This window comes from Nyctereutes procyonoides, unplaced genomic scaffold (assembly GCF_905146905.1).
Source record: "Nyctereutes procyonoides isolate TBG_1078 unplaced genomic scaffold, NYPRO_anot_genome, whole genome shotgun sequence".
Taxonomy (NCBI): domain Eukaryota; kingdom Metazoa; phylum Chordata; class Mammalia; order Carnivora; family Canidae; genus Nyctereutes; species Nyctereutes procyonoides.
In genome coordinates this window covers 25,203,533-25,230,353 of record NW_026575139.1, presented here as the reverse complement: position 1 = coordinate 25,230,353, position 26,821 = coordinate 25,203,533, and the positions used below count along the sequence as shown (strand labels likewise).

At 38.2% G+C, this 26,821-nt stretch overlaps 1 protein-coding gene across 3 annotated transcripts in view; it reads left to right on the top strand.

Annotated features, from left to right (window-relative positions):
• The window catches only part of LIN52 (lin-52 DREAM MuvB core complex component), a 115,228-nt gene that overhangs the window by 60,854 nt on the left and 27,553 nt on the right, over positions 1–26,821 (top strand). The window contains exon 6 of one of the 3 annotated variants that reach the window (XM_055304382.1): positions 16,667–17,253. The exons of 1 other annotated variant lie outside the window; for it this stretch is intronic. In XM_055304382.1, the coding sequence (XP_055160357.1) occupies positions 16,667–16,668 (2 nt within the window). In that variant the 3' untranslated portion in view covers positions 16,669–17,253. Of the gene's footprint in view, positions 1–4,039; positions 4,534–16,666; positions 17,254–26,821 lie in introns of those variants that run through there. One more of the 3 variants, XM_055304380.1, reaches the window with a different exon arrangement.

Here is a 26,821-nt window from a genome sequence, read left to right as displayed (position 1 = left end):
CTCTTCTACTTATAATCTGATTAGGGTGACAAGGCAGATATGTAAAAAGATCAAAGTACAAGAGAGCATATACTGAATGCCACTTGAGTACCATAGGAGTTGAGAAATGAGAGATGATTGTGGGCTGAAGGTGGTTGGTAGAGTCTTAAAAAAAAAAAAGAATTTAAACTGCAATGAAAGAAATAAATTTTCTATATTATCATTGCCAAATTGGTTTCCTCCACATTGTAAGATTCCATGTAAAATGTAACATTCCATGTAGCAGTTCTTTTTTGGTTAACCTCCACAAATACTTTTTTCTCATATTCATTTCCCTTGCTGGCAGCCCAAATTTGCTAGTACAGTAGTAAAAGGCATTGCCTGTTTGCCTGTTCGTTCACATACAGCTGAGTAATTACATAGGGAGGCAAAGTGACCTTACATGTTATTTGGCCACTGCACCATGCTGTACCCTCTCTGGGTTTTACCCTGGTAAGCCTGTAAGTGGTAACAACGAGATAAGAAAGTAGCCACTGTCAGGCATCTCTGGCCTAGAGTGAGTTTGACCTGCACTTTCACAATGATTTGATTATTTCTGCTTTCTATGTTGAATGGATTTACTACCCATCATAGTCTCAAAGATTCTTAATTTTAAAAATATTTTGATTTTTTTTTTAGTCTTCTACATGCTGACTGTTAACTCCTTATGAATGCAGTGATGATTTTTGAATTTTCATTAGGCACAACTCATTGTTGAAGCACTGAAGCAGTTGGTTACTATTGCAGCTAATTCTTGGTTTAATAAACAAGAGTCCTTTAAAAAGATTAGCCAGAACAGTATTTAAAATCCACAGCAGCACTGATGTTTATCGGTTCTGGGTTGGCATACTCTGACCTGTGGCTGTGCACTGTTTTATTACCCTCACATAAGGACACATACTTATAGCACACTTTTGTAGCAGATATTTTTATAACTCTACAAAATGATTAGACTGACATAGAGCAATTCTCTGAATTCATAGGTATTAAAATATTCTGGCAGCTGTTTCCTTTTTGCTTTTAAGTTGAGACATCATGATGAGATAAGACTGTACAAATCCTGATCAGTACAAGATTGAAGTTAGGCATGGTATTCTCACATTATTGACAAGAGTCTTTGTCATTGTAAATAGGAGAAATCTTGGAGGAAGGGTTCCCATTGTAGTAATCCCAATTTAATTCCATTAATATTCTTTTTGAGAAACTTCTTTACATTAAAACACATTCCAGGGGATCCCTGGATGGCTCAGTGGTTTAGCACCTGCCTTTGGCCCAGGGCACGATCCTGGAGTCCCGGGATCGAGTCCCGCATCAGGCTCCCGGCATGGAGCCTGCTTCTCCCTCCTCCTGTGTCTCTGCCTCTCTCTCTCTCTCTCTCTCTCTCTCTCTCTCTCTCTCTCTCTCTCTCTATCATAAATAAATAAATTAATCTTTAAAAAATAAAATAAAACACATTCCATGTAGTCAGATGGGAAGGAAGTTATGGTATTAAAATACCTCTAAATTCCAACTAAACAACTTAGCTTGTGCTCAAAAACATAATATCTTTATCTAGGAATTTGAGGTATTGATTAGGTTTTAGAGAATGTTTCGAAGAACCTGACCAGGAGAAACCTTCTGGTAAACTGATAGTGACTTGGGATATGGACTCAAAATAGGCTTCTAGCATCCTGTGGACTATAGGTCATAGTCCTCAAGGAGGAACCAAGTCTGGGAAGGTCTCAAGTAAAGATCTAAGCAACTCTCTGTACTCTCTTCCCCTGAGTACTCCCAACCTGCTTCCAACTGTCTCAAATTTTTCTGAGAACAATTTCCAGTTGAAAGATTGGCCCTTTGCTGAGAAATATGAGACTTTAAATGGTGAATGATTATGGGTACAGCCATTTTGGAAAATAGGCAGTATCTTCTAAGGGTGATCATACATATACCCTATGATCTGGTAGTTCCAGTGCTGGATATATACTCCAGAAATATAAATGTAAACATTTGTATACCAAAAGATGCATACAGAAATATTCAGAATGGTGCTATTCATAATAGACCCAGACTAGAAACAATCCAAAAGTTCATTGACGATAAAATGAACAAATAAACTCAGGTATAGTCACATGCTAGAATACTATATAATCCTGCAAATGAACAAACTTGCTATTTGCAACAACATGAGTCTCAGGAACAGAACATTAAGTAAATGAAGATAGACACAAAAGATTACGTATTATACGATATCATTTATATAAAGTTCAAAAGCTAATCTATGATGATATAAATCAAAATAATGGTTGCATTGTAAGTATGGTGGTGGCTGGGAGGGAGCATAAGAAGGGAGACTCCTGGGGCGGGGGGGCTGGTAATGGTGGTTGTGTGTTCATTTTGTGAAATTCCTCTCACATATACTTATGACTCATACATTTTTCTATGTATATGCTGCACTTTAAAAGTTAACTAAAAAATCTTTTTTAAGATAAATAGTGGCTAAGATAAAAGTTAAGTAATTCACTCAGAAGTCTAATAGCTAGGCTGTTGTTAAATTGAGATGCTAGCCTTTTCGGCTTGCTATGGGAAGCTTACACAAAGAAAGTTATCAAGCATTAGTAGTATTTCAAAATATTGGTGTGGGGCCCCTGGATGGCTCAGTCGGATAAGCATCTGCCTTCGGCTCAGGTCATGATCCTGGGGTCCTGGGATGTGCCCTGTGTCTGGCTCCCTGCTCAGTGGGGAGCCTGCTTCTCCCTCTTCCTCTGCCACTCCCCCTGCTTGTACTTGGCTCTCTCTATGTCAAATAAATAAATAAAATCTTTTTTAAAATTAAAAAAATATATTGCTTTGAGCAGGGCTTATTATATCATTGGATAAGAATAAGAGGAATTGCTTTTTAGGATTTTTTGTTGTGGGTAGTTATGAATATATACAACTTTTGTGCCTTAAATGTTTGCTTTTAACAATAAATATGTTTAGTATTAAAAATTTTGTTTTCAGGGAGTCATTAAGTTGAGGTATTACTGTGATAGCCACGGAATGGTGATAAATGTGATTCAGTAGATGGCAGTATTCCCTTTGAAGTTTTTAGTTAAAATGCAGCTATGTGGGGGTAACTCTTAGCAACTTTCTTTGGTAGGAGTGATAAAGAGTCACCTGCTGGGACAAGTAGACCAGAAAGAACATTTTAATATTTTTGTTCATTTGTTACTTCATGTATTACCAGAACTATTTTAAATGAGTCCATAAGATTTAGAGTCTACAAGTGTAGAGGACAGATTTTTCCACATAAAATCCTAGAATGATAATCTGCAATAGGAAGTTTGTTTAATGTAGTCTTACTTAAGTGGGTGTTAATGCATAGAATACTCAAGAAGAATTTAACCAGCATCTTTTTATCTTTTTTTTTTTCTGTCTTGATTGTAGGAATATGTAAATATCAAAGACTGAGGTAATGAATAACTGCCTTGGACAAGGATGTCAATGAAATTTATTGATGAGGAGATTAGGGTGTACTTGAGCATAAATTAGAAGAAAAATTAAAGTGATTGACCAGTCTGTTTTTGTTGGTTATTTTAATACGAATCAAATGCTTTTTGAATAGTCTCTTTTTCATATTGAAATTTCTTAAAATGGTAGCGCTTGATGAAAGCAGTGGAGTTTAAGAAATCCTGTAGCATTATAGGGGTTTTAGTTGTAAGGAATTTGACATGGATCAGAGTAATGTGCCAGAGAAGTCAAAGAGTTATCAGCCAAAGGACAGAACGTGCATAAGATGCAGAATGGGAGGCCAAAGAACTAGCCAGTTAGAGTGAGGAAAATTACATTCAAGTCCTGACTTTGCTCGTTATTAGCTATTGACCTTGCCTAATTTTTCTTATCAATGAATTTATAAGTGATAAATAACTGCTTTGCCTTCCATATAGGTTAAGTGCATCAAGTAGGTGCATTGAATGTATGGGTGCTGTGTTAATGTTAATGAACTCTACAGATGGACTTTGCATTGTTTTTATACTGTTCAATTAACTTTTTGTTTCCTCAGGTTTTTCTGCCTGTAGTCATCAAATGCCAGCTGAGAAACATTGATAAGCGTAGCCTCAACAGCCATCATTATATGAGTACCTACTAATAGGTACTGTGCTAAGTGCTTTAAATGCATAGTTTCCAAAGCCTCACAACCACACTGAGTAAGTTGGACTATTGACCCCATTTTATAGTTCACAAAGGTTTGGGCTGACCCAAGAGCTGTAAATCAAGTCCATGTCATCTGACTCCACAGCCCTTATTTGTAGCATGCTATACCTGCCAGGATGCGCTTCAGTTTTTACTTTTCCTTAGCTAGTATTTTAGAAGCCAGGGCCATATGTAGCATTTTTATATATTGGGCAGTTCAGATAAAGACATTGGGCCTTAAAAGAAAATTTTATTACATTTCATTATGGAGTTATTAACAGAATCCGAATGTATACATTTGTTAATTTGGGAATGGGGAAGATTGGTGCTCCTGACTTGAGCCTGTTTCATCTTTAGCCAAAGCATATACAAATAATTTCTTGATGACTCAAACTCAGAGGAACAGTAATATTAACATATCCTAAAGTAACAGTAATACAACATGAAGAATGTTAATATTTGGTTTGAGGCTATATTGATTTTCTTTGCAAACATCCCTCCCCCCAAAAAAAATAAAAAATAAAAAACATCCCTCCCAGTTACTTATTTTTTCCTATCATAACTGCTTTGCTTTTTATCTTTTGTGTGTGTGTATGTGTGTGTTTTAGGGGGTTTCTCATTTATTGCAGTTATAATACTAATTGACGTTTTGCATAGAGATAACATTTTCAGGAGAATACATTTAAAACTGATAACTAAATATACTAATAACTATAAATATGTTTTTGCTGTTCCTATTAGGTAAAAACAAATAAATATATATGAAAATTTTCATTTATAAATGTGTTGTTTTTCACTAATCCAAAAATATTGTTTTCAATGAAAAATGACTTTTCAAAAGTACTTTCTTCAACCTTCTGTTGTAAAATTATAAATATTTATTCATGTTTTGGCCACCTTGTAATTTAGTTTATATGTTGTCACTTTCTGTTTTTTAGTTAGATTTTTAATTTTTAGAATAGTTTTAGGTATTTATAGGAAAATTATAAAGGAACAATTTCCATATAACCTACACCCAGTTTCCCCCTATTATTGTTATGGTATATTTATTATACATTTGTTACAATTAACGAACTTTTTTTGTTTGTTTAACATTTTCCCTATACTTTATTCAGATTTCCTTAGTTTTTTCCTATTTCCGGAGTCCTATCAAGGATATCATTACATTTAGGAATCATAACTCACCATAGGCTCCATTTGGCTGTGACCGTTTCACGGGCTTTCCTTGTATTTGATGACCTTGACAGTTTTAAGGAGGACTTACTAGTTAGATACATTGTAGAATGTTCTCCAATTGGGATTTTTTTTAACTTTTTTTTTTTAAGATTTTATTTATTTATTCATGAGAGACACAGAGAGAGAAAGGCAGAGACACAGGCAGAGGGAGAAACAGGCTCCATGCAGGGAGCCTGATGGTGGGACTCGATCCCAGGACTCCAGGATCATGCCCTGGGCCAAAGGCAGGTGCTAAACCGCTGAGCCACCCAGGCATCATCCTCATTGGGATTTGATGTTTTTCTTAGTATTATGGCTTGCCTTTCACTGCATACACTAGGTTATAGGGGGAGGTTGCTCTTAATCATAGTAAACTCTGAGGAAGGCAGATTGGGACTTGGAAATATTGGCTGTGGATAACCCACACAAAGATAAGCATTAACATTCTTTGTTGGCATTGAAACATAGGCTACATTTTTTAGTGTTTTTTGTGTTTTATCATTTTTTCAGAAGAAACCAGTTCTAATTCTAGCTGAAAATAAGAGTCTTGTATGATCTGCTCATGTCCCCAAAACAGTTTCTTTTCTAATTGCACCCATTGGGGCAGTTAGCATGGGTCTTAATGTTCCTCATAAGAGCTTTATTTAATCTGAATTGGCCTTTTAATTAGTAATGGGCAATTTTGGGTGAATTGTTAATTGATTAGAATTGTGGAAATCATCTGAAAAGCTGTTTTGTCACTACAGCCTAGAATAGTAGAAGATTAAAACAAAATCTGGTTTAGTTACTATTCTAAGACAAATGCTTGCAAAGTATTATTTTCATGGTTTGGATTTGCTGTTCCAGCTTGGTGTCTTAACTCTGCTGAGAATGATTGTCTTTTAACTCACCGAGGTCCTCAGTACTACTCCATTAAGGGCCACTTTTCTGCCAATCAAAAGGCAGCATCCATGAGATTGATTTTTGTTACAGTGGATAGTAATGGCTGCTGAGTGACAACATTTCAAACTCTTTTATGTAAACAAAAAGCAATCAAATAAGTACTAATCCAAGGATTATGTCGACTCAAATCCCGTGGCCAGGAGAAGAATCTCTACAGTGTATGTCCCTGGCTCCTTGCCTTCTGGTCGCCCCTCTTCTTCCTGGAAAGCTCTCTTGCTGCTGGTGCTGCCTGTTAGATTGCAGGATGCGGTGACCAAAACACTCCTGCAGCTCCTGAATGGAATTCAGAAAGACACTTACATTTCCATAAATAAATTAGGAATTCAGTGGTTTCTTCGGGCTAATCAGGGCAGGCTGATAAACCTTGCTAGCTGTTTAATAAATGAATTGTGACTGATTACCTATTAATATGGACGCCTCAGGAATTCACCCAGGGGGAAGCAGAGCAGTGAAATAGAGAGGGGCATGGCCCCTTGGGAAATCAGGGCTTCATGTTTGCAGCTTAAATATCTCTGTGAAGTATCAATAAGGAGGTAATTGAATTTTGAACACAAACATGAGCGCCGGATGGATGAAAGGGGGAGGGGGGATCTGATCATCTCTTCTCTGCCCCTTCATTCTCCCCTCCCCTTTTCCTTAGAGACCACTCTAGTAAAGATAGATGCTAAATCCATTAAATAAAGATTAGACTCTGTCGTAGTAGAAAATGGCAGCTTAGCTAGATCCCTGGGCAAATTGGGGCCTTTTGCAATACAGAAAATTAAAATATACATTTTTAACAAGTGTGCTATCTTCCTACCAATAATGCCAGGCTAGCTTGTGGGGTTTGCTCCTCCTTCAGATTGGCTTTTGTTTGGACAGATCACTTTCTCTTGTACTAATGCCAATCTTTTCTGTATTCCTGGAGCAGAAGGGGCTGGGTTTATTTATTTATTTTTAAAGCTTCTGTTGAGGCCTTCCCTCTAGCATCCTGCTTGCTTGTAATCAGAGAAGTGGGAAGGAGATTAGTGTCCCATGAATTGACGGTAGATAAATGTTCCCTCCCCTTAACTGGTGGGTCTAGAAAAGCCCAATCACTTGTATTTCAGGGATGATTGGAGACTGTACAGCCAAGCAAGAAAAGGGCTTACAGACTGAAAGAAAAATTGATGTTTTAGATGCTATTTTATTTGGCATCATTTCCCCTAGATAAGGTTATTGATTTGCTTTGTTTAATTTCAAGCCAGATACAGTCTTATTACTGTAGAGAAAGAATTGGCATCATTTGATTACAAATCATAATACCTCTTTCTGAGTAGTATCAAAACACAAGCATCAAGCCCTAGATACTTTTTGTTACTGTAGATGAATACCCAGTAGTGGCTCTTTGGACTGGCCTTTGTTTATGTGTCAATCTACATGTTCTGATAATTCTTTCATAAAGCTTCATTCAGTAAGTCTATCAACAAGTATTAATTTGAGCATCTGTTAGGTGTATGGCATTTTTAGTTGCCATAGTCAACAGTAAAAAAGTGTGTCTTCTGCTACCACAAATATATCTTTTAAGTATGTCATACTCCTGCTTATAAAAGTTCTTTGGCTCCTTGGGTCTTATTTATAAGATAAAATTCAGATTCCTCAGGCTTTCACAAAGGACTTTCTTAATATCAACTTAGCCTTTCTCTCCAGTTTTATCTGGAAAATTTGCACTTATCCTCCAAGGCTATTTGAAATCCCAGTCTCTCCATGTAGTGTATCCTTATTCTCCCAGGCAGAGTTACATTTTTGTTATCATTTAGTATAGGTTCTACATGTGGTGGCTATGAGGATGTTCCATGGGAGAAAAAAAATGTACTTCTCAGTAATTAAGGATTTTGTGCATTATTTGCCAGATTGCAAACATTTCCAATTTTTGTTCCAACTTCAGAGGTAGCTTTTAGTGATCAGATTTTTAATGATTGGTTCTTATGCATTTCACTTTATAATTTAACTTTGATTTGTAGTGATCTTTAACAGTAAGAAGGAAAGTGTCTGTTACCTTATTTATCTCTAGAGAGCAAAAATCAAACTTATTTGATCTGATTACCACAGTTCACAAATGACCCTTAATGATTTTGAATGCTAGTTCTCAGAGTTAAATAAATAGTGCAAAATTTCAGAATTTTCTAGACCCTTACATGTTGCAAGTTACATCGATGTTGTACTTAGATGGTTCTAGTTTTCCTTCCAGTTGCTCTAACTTTGTTTCCTGCCATTTTTCTGGGCTCCAGAGCTCCTTCCAACCTTCCTGACTGTGCAGGTTTTCTGGGGCCATGGAAACCAGCATTTTAAAAGCTCTGTATTCTCAGTGGTTAGATCTCAATTATTTTAAGTTTCAAGCCATATAACATTAACAGATTTAGGCAAATAAAATGTGTCTCCTCTTTGTACTAATAATTTTCACTGTAGATTGTGTATTTTCATTTAATTATAAGAAAAACTTAATACTGGAAATTCTGAGGTTAAACTTACCCAAATAATCCCTAAAATTTTTAAGTAAAATGAAGGGTATTGACTTTATCCCTTTAAAGAAGACTCTTGGTAACTTCCTTTCCTTAAAGCTTTCTTGTAATCTTAACATAACCTTCATTCAATAAAATACCTCTTTCCTGCCTTTGCATATACATAACATAGTACCCTTAGAATTGCCTGCAATATAATGTTGCTACCTAGACAATACTAATTTTAGTGTCTGTAAGTGTGTAGTTAATGCTCAGGTGTGTGTCATATTCAGGAAGGTAGTGTAGCTATGGTTCTTAACCTAAGAGTCCATAAAATCTCCTGAAATTATAAACAAAATTATATGTGTATGCTTATACATAAATATTTCTCTGTGGAGAGTATTGATGGCTTTCATTAGGTTTTTTTAAAGGGTCTCTGTTAGGATTGAACTGTGTGCCCCCCAAAAAGGTATGTCAGAATCCTAACTTCTGGTACCTCAGAATGTGATCTTTTTGGAGATAGGGTCTTTATACAGGTAATCATTAAAATGAGGTCAGTAGGGTGGGTCCTAATCTAGTATGACTGGTATCTTTATATAAGAGGGAAATTTAGACACAGAGACAGACACATAGAGGGAAGATGATTGTGAAGAAATGCAGGGAGAAGACAGCCATCTTAAAAGCCAAGGAGACAGATCTGGAACAGATCCTTTCCTCATGGGCCTCGAAGGAAACAGCCCTTTGATACCTTGATCTTAGACATGTAGCCTCACAACTGTAAGACAGTGAATTTCTGATGTTTAAGCCACTCATTTCATTACAACAGTCCCAGAAAACTAATATACTCTCTATTGGTAGGATCCTTTAAAAAAAAAAAAAAAAGATCCTTTTGTCTGCAAGTTACAGAAGAATCAACTACAAAGGTTTAAAGGATAAAGATGTAATATAGAGGCACTTCATTTAGGGTTGAGTAATTCATTACTTGACATTATCATCGGAGACCCCTATTAGCTCCATCTTTCTGCTGTGTCATTTCAGTGTATTGGATCCCTCACACACACACTTAGGTTGGTTTCCATCATGTTTGCAAGATGGCTGCTAAAGTTTTTGACATCATAGGCTGACAACAGTACCCTAAGATAGAAAAGGGAATTGTGTTTTCCCCTATGCATCTTCTTATTAGTGAGAGAAATCCCAGAAGCTCTGAAGCAGATTTCCCTTGCATGCCGTTGAACAGTGTTGGTCACATTCCTATGCTTAAACTAATCATGGTCAAGAGAAATGAGACTACCATCATTGGTTGAGATGGACTAATCCTGGTTCATCCTTGGAACTGGGAAGGAACCCAGTCTCTCCTGAGTACATGCTCACCCTTTACTTGATTAAAACCAGGGTTTTGTTAACAAAGATTAAGTGAGGAAATGCCTATGTGTAGACAATTACCTATGTCTACCAGCGTGTGAGCCCTAAAAGGTTAAACTTAATCATTCAGAAATAAGTGAATGCCTCCTATGTGGACATACTCTGCTGAGCGTGGGGTTATAGAGAAAAAGAGAACGTTCTTGTCCTTGAGATTATGATTTATTGGAGAGCACTAGGGAAGGGTCCTTATCTCAGACAGAGGAAGTAACCCTAAACAGTCTCTAAAGCTGGGCAGTAAGCAGTGGGGTCAAGAGGACATGGGGGTGGTGATTGCTGCACAGAGTGTGGGTAAGGAAGTCTGGGCATAAGCAATGGTAGAAGCACGGGCCCAAGGCATGCTATGTTTGGGGAACTGCTGAGTAAGCAGTCAGGAGACCAGGATGGAAAACCAGGAAGGAGCCTGATTGTGCATATGATATGAGCCAAGGTGTAGACACATTAAAAGTCCATAAAATCTCCTGAAATTATAAACAAGATTGTTATGTGTGTGCTTATACATAAATATTTCTCTACACATTATCCCAAAGGCTCTGGGTGGCCACTGTAGAATGATGAGCAAGGAAGTCAGCTGGCCTCTTGTTAGGAAGAACACTCATAGTTGAGGGCTGAGGCTGTTGACTTGTTCTTCACTATCTTTCCCTCTCTTTTTCATATCTGGTGCATATAAGAATATCAGTTTTAAAAGATGCAGTGATACAGGAGTCTTAGATAACTCTGTTTCTAACTCGAGTAGTTTGTAATTGGTTTTATTAACCAGAATAGAGAATGTAAGTAAAAGTACCGTTTGGGGCTGAGAGATACTTGCTTTCAACCTGTTGTGTTTTGTTTGCCTGTGGGACATTCTAAGATAACTAAATATTGGTTTAATAAACAATCTAGGCATATACAAATAAACCTATATCTAGTCCTTCTGCTACTTATAGATATAGTCCTTCACATATAGGTATATTCTTGTTTATTATTAGCATCAACAGCCTGCATTTCCTGATGTGTGACTGGCACTCTGCCCAGCTTCTTTTCCATGCTTTGATACCACTTTTGTTGGGGGTAGCTACTATTACTATCCTCACTGTACAGAAGAAGAAAGAGGGGATCACTTGCCCAAGATATTTAATGACAGCACCAAGACTAGAACTCAGGCCTATGATTGATTCTAAAGCCTCTGCTCCTTAACTTGATTGCTGAACAAGCCTAAGCCCTCTGGCCATGGTAACTAGGGAAGGCTTTGGGTCCTGGCCCTGGATGCTCTTCTGAGGACTGCTTAGCACTGCCATGAATATCACTTCTTAAGGTCAGTACTTGTCTCCCCGCTACCCAGCTAACTGCTAGAAAGAAACATGAAGCATACTGTATCGGTATGGGTATGGGTGCAGGAGGAGTTTAACCCAGCCCTTTCCTAGCTTAATTGTGACTTGCTAGCATTTTTAGGGCCCTGAATTTCTCTAAAAAAACAAACAAACAAAAAAACAGACACTGGGGCCCCGGGCCCCTTTTGACTGGATGAAGGGAATTTGAGAAAAGCCCCAGACCATTTTCTCTCCCATAGCAAGATATTAGCATTCACAAATCATTCCCTTGAGAAGGAGTCCACATAGTGACTAGAGCAAACTCCAGGCTTAGCTTAAATGACAACTCTTTTGGAAGGCTATACCTGATTGCTAGACTAGGTTTTTCCTACTTTCACTCCCATGCTCATGATATATGTTCTACCAGCACTGTCTACATCCCCCTATTAGTGTCTGCTTTGTTCTCCACTGAGGCCCCACATAAGTTCTGTGTTCTCCATATAGGATGCCAGGAAAGTACAGGAAAGGAGGGGAAAGACCAGACAACTTCTGAGTTTAGGCAATCTCTTTATTAAAGCATTAGTGATATCTTTATCTATAAAAAAAAAATTCAGTTTGGCTGCTAGTGTTTTGCTGCTTTTACTTCTTCCATTTTGTCTCTACTTTTGTATATTTGTAAATCTACAAATCCACACAGAAAGGAAATTCTGGCATTAACTCAAGCTGCTGTATGATGTAGCCATGCAAAGGATTATTTATAGACCTAAACACTCTTCTCTCCATGAATTTATAATCTCTATAGAATGAAAGGAATTCGATCCCCCAAGGTAGATGCTGTTCTTAGCCCAGATAAAAACCTCTGATTCTTTGCTGTCAACTATACATAGTCCCACCTGCATGTGGAGGTTTTGAGATCACTGGGTAAAAATCACTTTTTATCTAAATTTTTTATAATAAAGGGAAAGAGGTTTTTTTTTTTTTTTACATCTTTCTCACTTTTCTAAATTTTTTATACTTTAAACCATACTGGTTTTTACAGATCCCTTCTAGTTCACGTCTACTAAACATTAATTAACTTACTCTACTTTCCCAAGCATTAATGGAAATACTGGATTATAACCAATCTAATACTCTCTGGACATTCTACCAGACACTTTCCTCAATGTGATTTAAGGCAGTTTATAATCACTCCTTGCGGTCTTGAGGCCAGTTTTCAATTCATGAGACTCATATATCCTGGCTAGTTTTAATTAATTTTGCAAGGAAGATGCCAGGAGAAGCACTATTAAATGCTTTCTTATAATCAGGTTCTTTCATCTATTGGGTTCTTGTCAGCCACTAATCTTGTAATTTTATCACAACAGAATCTAAAAGTTTCTCTGACATAGTTGTTCTTTACTCTTGTTCTTCAGTGCTTAGTACTACTCATGGTTTGGGCAACCTTATATTTATAGTTGTCTTATTCAGAATTGGTGTTGGGGGGATTTCTCTTGGGGGGGATTTCTCTAGACTTCTAACAGTAGTTGCTAGAATTTATTTTTTAACATTAGCATTTGGGGACCGTCTTTACTTGGTATCATTTGTATTCCATTTGTTTGGTCTTTTTGGGTGACTGTAACAGCCAGAATCCAATGAGGAATAATCTGAACAGGGAAGATTTTAAGTAAAGAAGTGTTAAATTGTTAACTAGGTGAAAGGGGTAGAAGACTCTAAGGAGTACAGGAGTAGAAGCTACAGAAAGCCACTTCTCCTGGGGCTGAAGGAAAGCGAACCACAGAGGAAATTAGAAACTTAGATGAGGTTCCCACAAGGCTGAGATTCAGACCTCTGAAGAGAGGTCAGAGCTGCCAGCAGAACATGCTGCCCACTGCCAAAGGGTACTCTGCTGGTGAATTATAGGAAGAGCTGCCCTGTGGTGGTAAATAATCTTAGCCAGAAGGAGCCCTGCCACTGAACTGAGAACCACTGTTGGCAAGGTGAACAATGTGGGGACCCCCAATACCAACCGGCTTCTCACTGTGGAGAAAAACCATACAGTGTAAAAAGGAAGAAAAGTTCTTTCTTTCTTCTTCAGCCTGCAGTCTCCCACCAGCACCCTCTCTATTGGCAAGCTTAACATCAAGCCAGCTGACAGAAGAAAAATGTAGCCTGTTGCAGGGTCCAGCTCTAGTATCACAGAGGGTAGAGAGGCAATAAATGAATAATTGGCACAGTGAGTAAAAGCTTTGTGTAAAGTTCAGTCTTGCAAATTAAATAATTTCATTTTGCATCATGAATAGTTTTGTTTTGTTTTGTTTTTTAATAGATGTTTATTTTTCTCAAAGCAGGTTACACCTACAACTTTTGCAGTTGGGTGGGTAGCATTCACCGCCTTGATAGTGCCGTCTGAGTCAGTGATTGACTTAGCTATAAATGTCCCTCAAACTTCTGTTGGTTACTTTATACAAAGGTTTTTAATAAATGTTAATAAGTTTTAACAAATATTTAAAATTAAGGAAAAATCAGATTGTAGTTAGAAGACAGAACATGAATGTGGATAGAAGATGGCTCTCCTAACCTCAGAATCCCATTGAATTCTCCTGATTTCCATCATGACTAATTCTCTCTTCTAACCATTTTTTCTTGAACTGTTATTATTCTCTTTCTTTTTTAGCCACAGTGAGCCCTCATGATCCTGACTTCATTAGTATTCACTTGTTATTTATGCTTGTCTTCCCAACTAAATTGCAAGACCCTGGCTGTTAGAAGCCATGTGGTTTATTATTTTTGAATATTACAAACTTGTGCAGGAGTACCTGGTTGCCTCAGTCGATAGAGCATGTGACTCTTGATCTCACAGTCGTGCGTTCGAGCCCCACATTGGTATTAGAGATTTCTTTAGAAAGGAAGAGAGGAAGGGAGGGAGGGAGGGATGAAGGAGGGAGAGACAGGAAAAACCAAGACCCACCTACATGCTGTCAAAAATAAATCCATTTTTAAAAAACCAAACTGTGTTGTGCAAATGCTGGTTGAATAGATAGAATCTTTTTGTATATACAGAAGAAGAAATGGAAATATAGTCTTCAAGGCACTCAGAGAATAGATGAGTACTTACCCATTCTTTTCTCCGTTGCTGCTTTTTCAGAAGGTATACACTGTCTCTTGCCCCTTAGAAAGACTGATATTACCAATGTAAAGACAAAACCAAAACCAAGATGGGAGTGGGGATGATGACAAAACAGTTAAAATCACAGAAAAAGCTGGAAGGTACCTATGTATCATGAACAATAAGTTTGGGGAAGAGAGCGCTTTCAGGTTAATGATGGTTTTATTTTATTTTTTTTTTTTAGGATTTATTTATTTTTGAGAGAGAACATGCGTGCATACACGGGGGGTGGGGCAGAGGGAGAGGGAGAGAAGCAGACTCTTCTCTGACTCTGGAGCTGGATGGAGGGCTCGATTCCACAACTCTGAGATCATGACCTGAGCCAAAATCAAGAATCCGATACTCAACCAACTGAGCCACCCAGGCACCACAGCTAATGATGGTTTTAATGCATACATTTGCTTTCCTTCTTTCCCAAACCCTACTAAAACAATTTTTTTAAAAAAGATATAAGACCTCCAGGAGAATAAGGATAGAGGACAACAGTTACAAATTGTGGCAGCTGGTAGGTATATGAATGTAGCAGACCTAAGAAAAACAATCCTTAAAAGAGGAAGGCCAAGAACCAAGCCACTTCACATCTCACACTGTACTCCAGAAGGCTGAAGATTGGGATCAGGTGGATGGGGGAGATGGCTTAAATAAGGAAGATTCATTAAAGTCTGTTTAAGGAGGAGTCAGATATCCAGATCACCTGCTTTATTCTATCCCACAAAAGACTGGAGCTGTATTTTCTAGAGAATGTAAAACAAAATGGTTCCTCAACTGGTAGATACAGACCACTCAAGGATGAACGGTTTCTGTACTGAAAATATAGGGTATTATGTACACTCTGTGCTGACACCACCCCACCATCCACAACTAGGCCTTTACCCTCCGATCAGGAAGTTGGAAGAGAGGAATCTGACCAGCCCAAGAAGAATAAAGGCATTGACATTGGAAGTTCTACAACTAATCAGCTTGGTCATACTGCAGTGAAGCTCATAATCACCAAGGTCAACTCCTATAACTATCAGACTTTTCAAGCAAATTTTTTGTCCCTGTTCTTACAAATGAAAAAACAGTGAAAAATCATCAACATTTGAGAAAAGCCCTTGACAAAAAATTTTAAAAACAAAGGCAACAAATGGAAAAAATCAGGTCAGAGAAAACAGACTCTGCGAAACTATTCTATTAATAATCTCAGAAAGAGATGCCCGGGTGGCTCAGTGGTTGAGCGTCTGCCTTCTGTTCAGGTCCTGATTCTGGGTTTGGGGATCGACTCCCACATCCAGCTCGCTGCAAGGAACCCACTTCTCCCTCTGCCTATGTCTCTGCTTCTCTCTCTGTGTCTCTCATGAATAAATAAAGTCTTTAAAAAAAAATTCAAAAAGAAGATATTGCAAATGTAATAAAAACAGGATGTAATTATAAAAAGGACTTTACAGAGAACATGAAAGAGTTCTCCATGGAAATTAAAAATGTGACAGGAATGAAGAATACAATAAAAATAGAGTTGAAGTTAAGGAAATAGAGTAGACCAGAAAGACATGAACTAAGGGAAAAGCAAAGAAAAGAGAACCAATTTGTGAGAGCCAAAAATCTGAATAATAGGAGTTCCAGAGGGATCCCTGGGTGGCGTAGCGGTTTGGCCCCTGCCTTTGGCCCAGGGCGCCATCCTGGAGACCCGGGATCGAATCCCACGTCGGGCTCCCGGTGCATGGAGCCTGCTTCTCCCTCTGCCTGTGTCTCTGCCTCTCTCTCTCTCTCTCTCTCTCTCTCTCTCTCTATCATAAATATATAAAAATTAAAAAAAATAAAAAATAAAAAACCCGTCAGCGGGAGAACTGCTGTTTAAAAAAAAAAAAAAAAAAATAGGAGTTCCAGAAAGGGAAAGAGGGAAGCAGAAAGGAAATCATTAATGAAATACTTAAAGAAAACTTCCCCAAATTGAAAGACTTATATTTCCAGTCTGAAAGGTCTTGATAGGTGCAACTAAAATAGATGAAAATAAAACTGCTCTAACGCACATCATTATGAATTTTCAGAACTCTGGGGAAGAAGATAAGATCTTAGAAGCTTCCAGAGAAGAAAGACTGAAAACAAGTTTCAGACAAAAGGATAGGAATCAGAGTGTCTTCAACATTGGAGACCGGAGCAATACCTTCAGAATTTGGAGGGAAAATTATTTTCAACCTAGAATGCCAACTCAAGTGAAAAGATGAAATAAAACATTTTTGGACATGGAAGATCCAAAAAATTTGACCTCTCATAAACTCTTATGAGCTATTGGAAGTCCTGAGGTAATAAGCCAAGAAAGAAGATGATGTATGCTATAGAAAACAGGGGCTCCCCAAGGTGTGAGAGGGTACAAGTCCCAAGGTGATTGCTGCATACCAGGCACAGAGGACAATTAGACCATATTGGAGACTTCTTCAGGAAGATGAAATTGGTAAATTATGGGATACATCTCAGTATCTTAAGGTTTAGACAACAGGTAGTCATAGTCCGTAGTTGAATTAGAGGTAAGTACATTGAAAACCAAACAAATTAAAAACCCAAAGAAAGGGTGCCTGGCAGACTCAGTTGGTAGAGCATGCAACTCTTGATCATGGAGTTGTAAGTTTGAGCCCCACGTTAGCTGTAGAGACTACTTAAAAAATGAAATCTTTTTTACATTTTTTTTTTTTTTAATGATAGTCACAGAGAGAGAGAGGCAGAGACATAGGGAGAGGGGAGAAGCAGGCTCCATCCACCGGGAGCCTGATGTGGGATTCAATCCCGAGTCTCCAGGATCGCACTCTGGGCCAAAGGCAGGCGCTAAACCGCTGAGCCACCCAGGGATCCCTTAAAAATGAAATCTTAAAAAAAAAAAATGAAATCTTAAAAATATAAAATTAAAAACCCAAAGAAAACAAAAAGTATGCAAGAAAGGAAAGGTAATCATAGTTTATCACAATGGCTTAGCTATAAATAGTGTTTATATAATAATAATGTAGAACATGAATATTGATCTAAGTAAAATTACAATATATGAGAGAATAGGAGATGGGATACGTGCATATGTATTGTGAAGAATTTAAGTGAGGATGGAGAAAGGAGCTAAATCATCACCTTCTATATTTGGGGAAGTCAATACATAATGCCTCAAATTGAAAAATCAAGCAATAGTAATATAAGTGTGTTATTTAATCATGTAGAGACATATAGGTAATATAAAATAATCAACTAAACAAGGTCAAATGGTTACCACTGAGGAGTTAAAGGCAAACTATTGTTTTTCTTAATAAACCTCATAGAATTGATTTTTGAAAACATGTACCGATATAACTTTAAAGAAATAGCTTCATTGTTAAAAATAGGTGAAATAGGTAATTGGGGGGACAGAGAATACATCTTGTAACATATAGAATGACAAAGCTAAATAATGTTTGTAGAAAAGTAAATGGAAGCCAAAACAGAAAATGCATATACATAGGCCAAAAATAAAAAATGTCTACCTCTCTTTATGAAAAGGAAACTACTTTGAATTAAAATGTGACTGCTGGGACACCTGGGTGGCTCAGTGGTTGAGCACCTGCCTTCTGCTCAGGGTGTGATCCTGGAGTCCTGGGATCAAGTCCCGCATCAGGCTCCCCACAGGGAGCCTGCTTCTCCCTCTGCCTATGTCTCTGCCTCTCTCTGTGTCTCTCATGAATAAATAAAATATTTTTTAAAAAATAAAATAAAAAAATAAAAATGTGATTGCTTATAGATTTTCTGCTTTTGTGTTACCAAAAAATCTGCTTGCCCAAACTTACTATAATACAAAATAAGTAATTCACAGTTTCTGGGTAGGAAGCAACTGTATTCCCACCCTGTGATGAGAACCTCAGAGCAAGCCCTTAGCAATATATTGACCAGATGTAATTAAGGAATTTCACTATAACCCACCTTTCCTCCTTCGGTGTAAGTGATACTTTTCTTAGTATTTAGTTCAATTGCAGTTCAGTTGGAAAAAAAATAAATTCTATGTTAAGTTGACCTCTGGTAGGTTTTGGCGGATGGAATTTTACTTTTTAATTTGGCACTCAACTGTACATTTACCACTAGGTCTGGGTGATCTCTCTGGAGAGAGTGGAATTGATGGATCCTTTTGCTGCTAGTCCCAGGTGGCCTGTCAGGAAAGCAGGTGTTACTGGGTTGGCTCATGCATTCAGGAGTCATAGTGCAAATCTGATCAAGGCACGTATTCCCAAAACCACTCAGGCTAGTGTCTCTCATGGGGAAGAAGCCAACATTGGCCTCCTATGATTTTTTTTTAAAAAAAAAGAAAAAGAAAGAAAGAAAAACTAATTATCAACCTACAGCAAATGTCATTCAACTGAAATCCCTTAAGGATAAAGGCGTAGGTGACAAATGTTCCTGGAGAGAGGGTTGAGCTGTCACTTGTCTTTTTAATGGATCGCCCATGTTTGGCTATAGAATCACATGCTATTTCTCCTTATTGTGTGTTTCATCTAAAGAAATACTGAATATCTGTAGGTACAAAAGAATTGTACAATATCTATAAACCCCCTGGGTTTGAACAGAATCCTCATGTCAAGGAAGATACTAGGGCATTCGTTTTATTGCTCTTAAAGTATTCAGGGAACTGCTGTCTATTGACTTAGTTGTCCCTGATACTTAACCTGTTTTTCCTTACTTTTGATTAGAGCTTTTATATTCCATTTTGTCTGCTTCAACTAACCGTAGGCATTTATCTGTGTTCTGTTCCTACAGAATTAGGAACAATGGGGAGAAGTTAGAAAGAGGTTTGTTTTGGGTTTTGGTTGGTGGTTTTTTTGTTGTTGCTGCTGGTTTGGTTTGGTTTGTTTGGTTTTGTTGCTACAGTATTAAGGAAGAACTTCCCACATGTCCAGAAATTAAATGGACTCTCAAAAAGTACTAAATTCCCTCTCACTAGGAATGCTTAGGCAGAACTCTTCAACCGGCTCTGGAATGTTACTAGATGCTTCTTAGAATTAGATGGGAGCTTAGGTTAGGTGATTTCAAATATTCTTTTCACCAAGAGAGTTAAGAGTCTATCCCTTTTGCTTTCAACAACAAAATAAACCGCTAGTCTCCATGAACAGTTGCCATAGGTGTTGAGAATGGTTCTGTGAGAGAGTAAAGCTGAGACTGGGAGATCAGTTAGGTTATCAGTAAGAATCCAGGGGCAAGATGGAGAAGACCTCAGATAAGGTGATGGAGAAGCAGAAAATGCTGTTGACATGAGCTATTTGGGCTAGAGAATCAACAAGATTTAGTCACCAGTTGAAGATGAGGGTGAAGTAAAGGACCCAGTATGATCTTCCAAGGTTTCCAAGTGAGATGATTCAGTAGGTGTGCTCCCATTGCTTAGAATGGGGATACAGACAGGCCTGAAAGGGAAAGATAAAAGTAAATAAAACCAGCATTGTCTTTAACTTCCTGTTATGGCAATAACCATTCTGGTTGCCTTTCTTTGGATATAGATAACTATTTATCAACATTTTTCTTAAAATATGACAACTCTAGACTAATACCTAAGCACTGCACTATTGTTTCCTTTGATCTGGAAACTGCTTCTACAAATGGAACCTAAGATTTGTGTTTGTTGATGAGTACTTACCTCTCCCAGAGTTAGCTTATACCAAACACAAAAATTAACTAAAAATTCTAGGTTTTTCTGTTATCAAATCATGTGGCTTCTCCCAACTTAAAACACAGGGTTTTTTAAATTAAATATTATATTTTACATTTATCCAATAGCCCTTTCTAGCTTCATTAGTCTTCACATATTTCTGGGATCCTGTACTTCCAAGCTGTATACTTTCCTCTAATATTTGTCTATGAGGATTTCTAAAGGTTGTACATAATTTCTCTCTCCCACAGCACCCCATGTCTTATCCTTTTCTGTGACTGCCATCTATAGAATGCTTTGGCCCTCCCTTTCTACTTGTCCATATCTTATTCACACTTGAGGCCCGATTCAGGCTTAATGCTATGAATTTTCTCATCCTTAGTAGTGTTCTTTCTCTTATAGTACTTGTTCTTTACCTGTATTATGGTCCTTAACATACTTTGTCTTAATGGTTGTTAATTTGTTATTTTGGTCTATTCGTTCTTAGAATATCTACTATATTATTGAAATACAGTCTTTGAAGGAGGGATCAAGTATTTATGTTATATGTTACTTGCCTTGATAACCTAATAAGCTCTTGTAAAGGTAAAGGAACAAGTTATAGAACTTCCTGAAATCTTTACCAGCTGTGTGTTCATAAGGTTTTTACAGATTGCCCCAATAATTATATAATAGCTTGAAATTCCATTATATCTTTCAAATAGGACTTTCATTACACTGAAAAGCTTCTTGCTGCCCTCTTGTGAAAAGCTAGGTAATACTGCCAATTAGCCATGCTCAGAAAAGTTAAGTATAGTTGACTCTTGAACAGCACATGTTTGAACTGCCCGAGTCCACTTTTATGTGGATTTTTTACAATATAATACTGTAAATGTGTTTTTTCTTCCTTATGATTTTGTTAATAACATTTTTTCTCTAGCTTACTTTATTGTACAAGTACTTTAATATATATAACCTACAAATTGTATATTAGTTGACACTTATTTATGTTATCTGTTATCTGTTAAGGTTTCTGGTCAACAGTAGGCAATTAGTAAGTAAGTTTTGGGGGAATCAAAAATTACACATGGATTTTTGACTGCAAGAGGGGTGACTGCAACCCCTACATTGTTCAAGGGTCAACCGTAATTTTCATCTAAATTTTACTAAGACTAGCCTTTCTCACATTATTAGGATTCTTATAACTTCTTCAGAGTCTCAAGCCAATTCATAATTACTAATGAGCATTTCGTCCCTTTTTGTGTGTATCTAAGGTGAATATGAAATATTTATTTGATTACCTGCCAGAATTTATAGTGCTACATTTCGCCAAATTACATTTAGCAAAAGAAAAAGAAAATTAATTCTTGGTGAGGTGAACTCCATAGTATCTTATTTAACATTTTAAAAGTGGTATTGGAGTTTAAATGTTCAATTTCCTTTCTGACTAAAAACAGAAGGGATTAAATAGATATAGAGAAAGTGGGCTTTTTTTAGTTTGATAAGACTTGATAATAAAAATAAAATGATGAGTGTAGTCCATACTGTAAGCTCTACTTCTCTTCTTCCTCTCCTAAAATTGAGTAATCTTCAGTCTCTTTCCTTTTCTGAAAACCCATTCTTTCTGCTACAAATCATAGGGAAGATAGTAGCATTCTGGACCTAGGCCTATTGTTAAAATCTGTATAATACACAAAAAAACATCCATCATACCTAGTCATGAAAGACTGGATGCTTTCTCCCTGAGACTGGGAAAAAGTCAAGGATGTCTGCTTTTAGCATTTTTATTTGATGTTTTACTAGAGATTGTAACTAGTGGAATGAGGAAAGACAAAGAAATTAAAGATCTGCAGATTGAAAAAGAAGTAAAACTGGCTTTATTCAAGATGATATGATTGTTTACATAGAACTCTAAGGAATCTACTGCCAAAAAAGCTACTAAAACTAGTAAGTTAAATAAAGCAAGGTTCCAGGATACAAAATCAAGATACAAAAATCAATTTTACTTCTCTATATTAGCAGTGACCAAATAGGTAAATTCATTTTTTAAAAAAATACAAATTATAACCTTAGAAACCATGTAATTCCTAGGGATAAATTTAGGAAAATTATGTATTTAGGAAAGACCTGTATACTAAAATCCACAGAGCATTGCTGAGAGAAATTAAAGATCTAAGTAAATAGAGATATATATACCCTGTTTATGGATCAGGAAGCTATTTTCATGTAGACTGATCTATTTATTTAATGCAATTCCAATTGAAATCCTACCAGGCTTGGGGCACCTGGGTGGCTCAGTCAGTTGACTGTCCGACTCTTGATTTAACTCAGATCATGATCTCAGAGTCCTGGAATCAAGCCCCACATTGAGGGAGCTTTCCTGAGAAATTAAAAGAAGTGCCAAAATAATTCAGGTATAGTCTTGTCTTTTCTTTTCTTTTCTCTTTTCTTTTCTTTTCTTTTTTTTCTTTTCTTTTCTTCTTTCTGTTCTTCTTTCTTTCTGACACAGAGAGAGAGGCAGGGACATAGGCAGGGGCAGGAGGCTCCATGCAGGATCACACCCTGAGCTGAAGGCAGATGCTCAACCTCTGAGCCACCCAGGCGTCCCAGGTATCGTCTTTTCAACAAATAATGCTAAAATACCTGGATACCATTGTAGGAAGAAATTAACTTTGACCTTTACCCTCATGACATAAAAAAATAAAACACAAGACAGGTGACAGATGTAAATGTAAAACTCAAACTGTAAAACTTCTAGTAGAAAGCATATGAGAAAATCTTCACATCCTTGGGATAGCCAAAGACTTCTTAAATAACACAAGCAGTGTGAACCGTAAAGCAAAACTTCATAAAATGTACTTCTTCAAAATTAAAAACTTCTATTCTTCAGAAGATACTGTTAAGGGGGATCCCTGGGTGGCGCAGGGGTTTGGCGCCTGCCTTTGGCCCAGGGCGCGATCCTGGAGACCCGGGATCGAATCCCACATCGGGCTCCCGGTGCATGGAGCCTGCTTCTCCCTCTGCCTGTGTCTCTGCCTCTCTCTCTCTGTGACTATCATAAATAAATTAAAAAAATTAAAAAAAAGAAGATACTGTTAAATAAATGAAAAGACAAATCACAAAAAGACTGACAAATTCAAGACATCCTGGGATAATATACTTGCAATACGTGTGCACTTGATCCTCACTCATGGATTCTGTGTTTGCAGATTCATCTCTTTGCGAAAATTAAAACCTCAAAGTCAATATTTGTGGTGCTTCAATGATCATTTGTGGACATGGACAGGGTGGCAAAAATTTTGAGTTGCCCTATCTGCATGCTCCCAGCTGCTGTCAAAGTGGTACTCTGCCTTCTTGTTTTAGTTTTCATACTGTAAACAGGTATCATTTTTGTGACCTATTTATTTAGTGCCACATATTTTGCATTTTTGTTCTTTTTATTTGGTTTTGCAATTTAGAATGGCCTCCAGAGCACAATGCTGAAATACCATCTAGTGTTCCTAAGTACAGGGTTGGTGTAATGGTGCCTAATAGAGAAAATAAATACATGTGTGAGATAAGCTTCATCCAAGCATGAATTAGAGTGTTATTGGCTCGGAGTTTAATGTTAATGAATCAGCAATATGTATTAAATACATTGTCTTTAAACAGAAACAAATGAGGTTTTGTGTTGACTGGTTGACTAAAAAGTTGTGACAAAGGCTCTCAGGAACCCAGCCTGGTATTTCCCAAAGGAGCAGTGGTTCAGTACTTGCTAATTCATTGTTCATGATGACATTAGAGAACATAACTACTTAGAATAATGAGAATTGACAGTACTTGATGAGAAACTTTACCCAAAATATATTTTTGAAAATGTATTTGATAATAGAAAGATAAATAATCTAAAAATGGAAGATTAATAATGGTCAAGAAGCATGTGAAAGTGTGCTCATTAGTCATCAAGGAAATTGTGCAAATTAAAAACCACAATGAGATACCACTGCATGGGGTGCCTGGGTGGCTCATTCGGTTGAGCATCTGCCTTCAGCTTGGGTCATGATCCCAGGCCCTTAGGATCAAGCCCCGCTTCTCCCTTTCCCTCTGCTTGTGCTCTCTCATTCTCTGTGTCAAATAAATAAATAAAATATTTTTTAAAAATGAGATACCACTACATGCCCATTAGGATAGCTAAAATTAAAGATGGATGTTAGCAAGTACTGATGAGGATATGGAACAACTGGAACCTTATGCATTGCTAATGGGAATGTAAAATGGTATAGCTACTTTGGAGAAGTTTGGCAGTTTATTATGTTAAACATACATTTACCATCTAGCCTTGCAACTCCACTCCTAATTTTGTACTTGAGATAAATGAAAACATGTCTGCACAAACTGTACAAAATATTCACAGGTTTTTTTATTCATAACCATAAGTCGGAAACATCCCAAAGGCCTATCAACAGGTGGACGAGTAAACATTTTATGATATATCCGTACAGTTGAACACTACTCAGCACTAAAACCCAACAAACTAGTGATACATATAAAAATATGGATGAATATTAAAAATATTATGGTAAAGAGTACCTACTGTATCATTTTATTCATATGAGATTCGAGAAAAGGCAAATCCAATGTGTGGTGACAGAGGTAGATCAGTATGTTGCCTAGGACTGTGGTGATATTAGGGTTGATTCCAAAAGATATAAGGGAATGGTTTGGATTGATGTAAATATTCTATATCTTGATGAGATGGCATGTAGGCAATTTTAAACATCTCTGTAAACTCATCAAATTAAATGTATGATTAAAAATGGGTATAATTTAGGATGCTTGGGTGGCTCAGTTAAGCATTTGCCTTTGGCTCAAGTCATGATCCAGGGTTCTGAGATCAAGCCCCACATCAGGCTCCCTGCTCAGCGGGGAGTCTGCTTCTCCCTCTACCCCGCCCTCCCATGGTCATGCTCTGTCTCTCGTGCTTTTTCTCAAATAAATAAATAAATAAATAAATAAATAAATAAATAAATATATTTTTAATGTGTACAATGCAAGTTATAGCTCAAGAAAGTTAACTTTCAAAGAATGAGTTAGTTGAAATTTATTTTGGATTTTGAGGGGGGGATTTGGGGTTTTGAAGGGAAGAACTACACATTTCCTAATGGGACACATTTCATAGAACCAGTACTTGAGCCGGGCTGAGGCCGGGGCGAGTGTCCCCAGGACAGGAGAGCCCCGTCCCGGAGGAGCAGGAGCTGCACCAACCTTCCCGGGGCGGAAAGGGGCTCGCAGGGAGTTGGAGCAGGACCCAGGAGGGCGGGGATGCCCTCGGGCTCCCGGGGACACTCACAGACACCTGCGCCCCGGGAGAGTGCGCCGAGCTCCCTAAGGGCTGCAGCGCGCACGGCGGGACCGACCGGAGCAGCTCGGAGGGGCTCGGGCGGCGGCTCCGCGGAGGGGGCTGCGGGGCGGGAGCGCGAATCCACCAGCGCAGGCCCCGGAGCACAGGGCGCCGGGACACAGCCCAGGATCCGGCCTCCCCCGGGACAGGCAGAGGCCGGGAGGGCCCGAGACAGCGAGGACGCTCCTGCCCCGAGCTGAGCACATCAGCGGCCCCGCCCCGGAGCCTCCAGGCCCTGCGGACGGAGAACCGAGAGCCCCGAGCCCCGTAGTTCCTGCGGAGGCTGAATCCAGGCTTCCAGAGTTGCCGTAGCAACTGCGGCTGTTCCTCCTGGGGCCCCACGGGGTAAACAACCCCCGCTGAGCCCTGCAGCAGGCAGGGGCAGAGCAGCTCCCCCAAGTGCTAACACCTGAAAACCAGCACAGCAGGCCCCTCCCCCAGAAGACCAGCTGGACGGACCAGTGATACTCCCCCGTGTTCCAATACAACTTGTTTTTGGCCACTCTGCACTGAGCAAAATGACTAGAAGGAAAACCTCACTTCAAAAGAAAGAATCAGAAACAGCCCTCTCTCCCACAGAGTTACAAAATCTGGATTACACTTCAATGTCAGAAAGCCAATTCAGAAGCACTATTCTACAGCTACTGGTGGCTCTAGAAAAAAGCATTAAGGCCTCACGAGACTTCATGACTGCAGAATTTAGATCCAATCAGGCAGAAATTAAAAATCAACTGAATGAGATGCAATCCAAACTAGAAGTCCTAACGACGAGGGTTAACGAGGTGGAAGAACGAGTGAGTGACATAGAAGACAAGTTAATGGCAAAGAGGGAAACTGAGGAAAAAAGAGATAAACAATTAAAGAACCACGAAGACAGATTAAGGCAAATAAATGACACTCTAAGGAAGAAAAACCTACGTTTAATTGGGGTTCCCGAGGGCGCCGAAAGGGCCAGAGGGCCAGAATATGTATTTGAACAAATCCTAGCTGAAAACTTTCCCAATCTGGGAAGGGAAACAGGCATTCAGATCCAGGAAATAGAGAGATCCCCCCCTAAAATCAATAAAAACCGTTCAACACCTCGACATCTAATAGTGAAGCTTGCAAATTCCAAAGATAAAGAGAAGATCCTTAAAGCAGCAAGAGACAAGAAGTCCCTGACTTTCATGGGGAGGAATATTAGGGTAACAGCAGACCTCT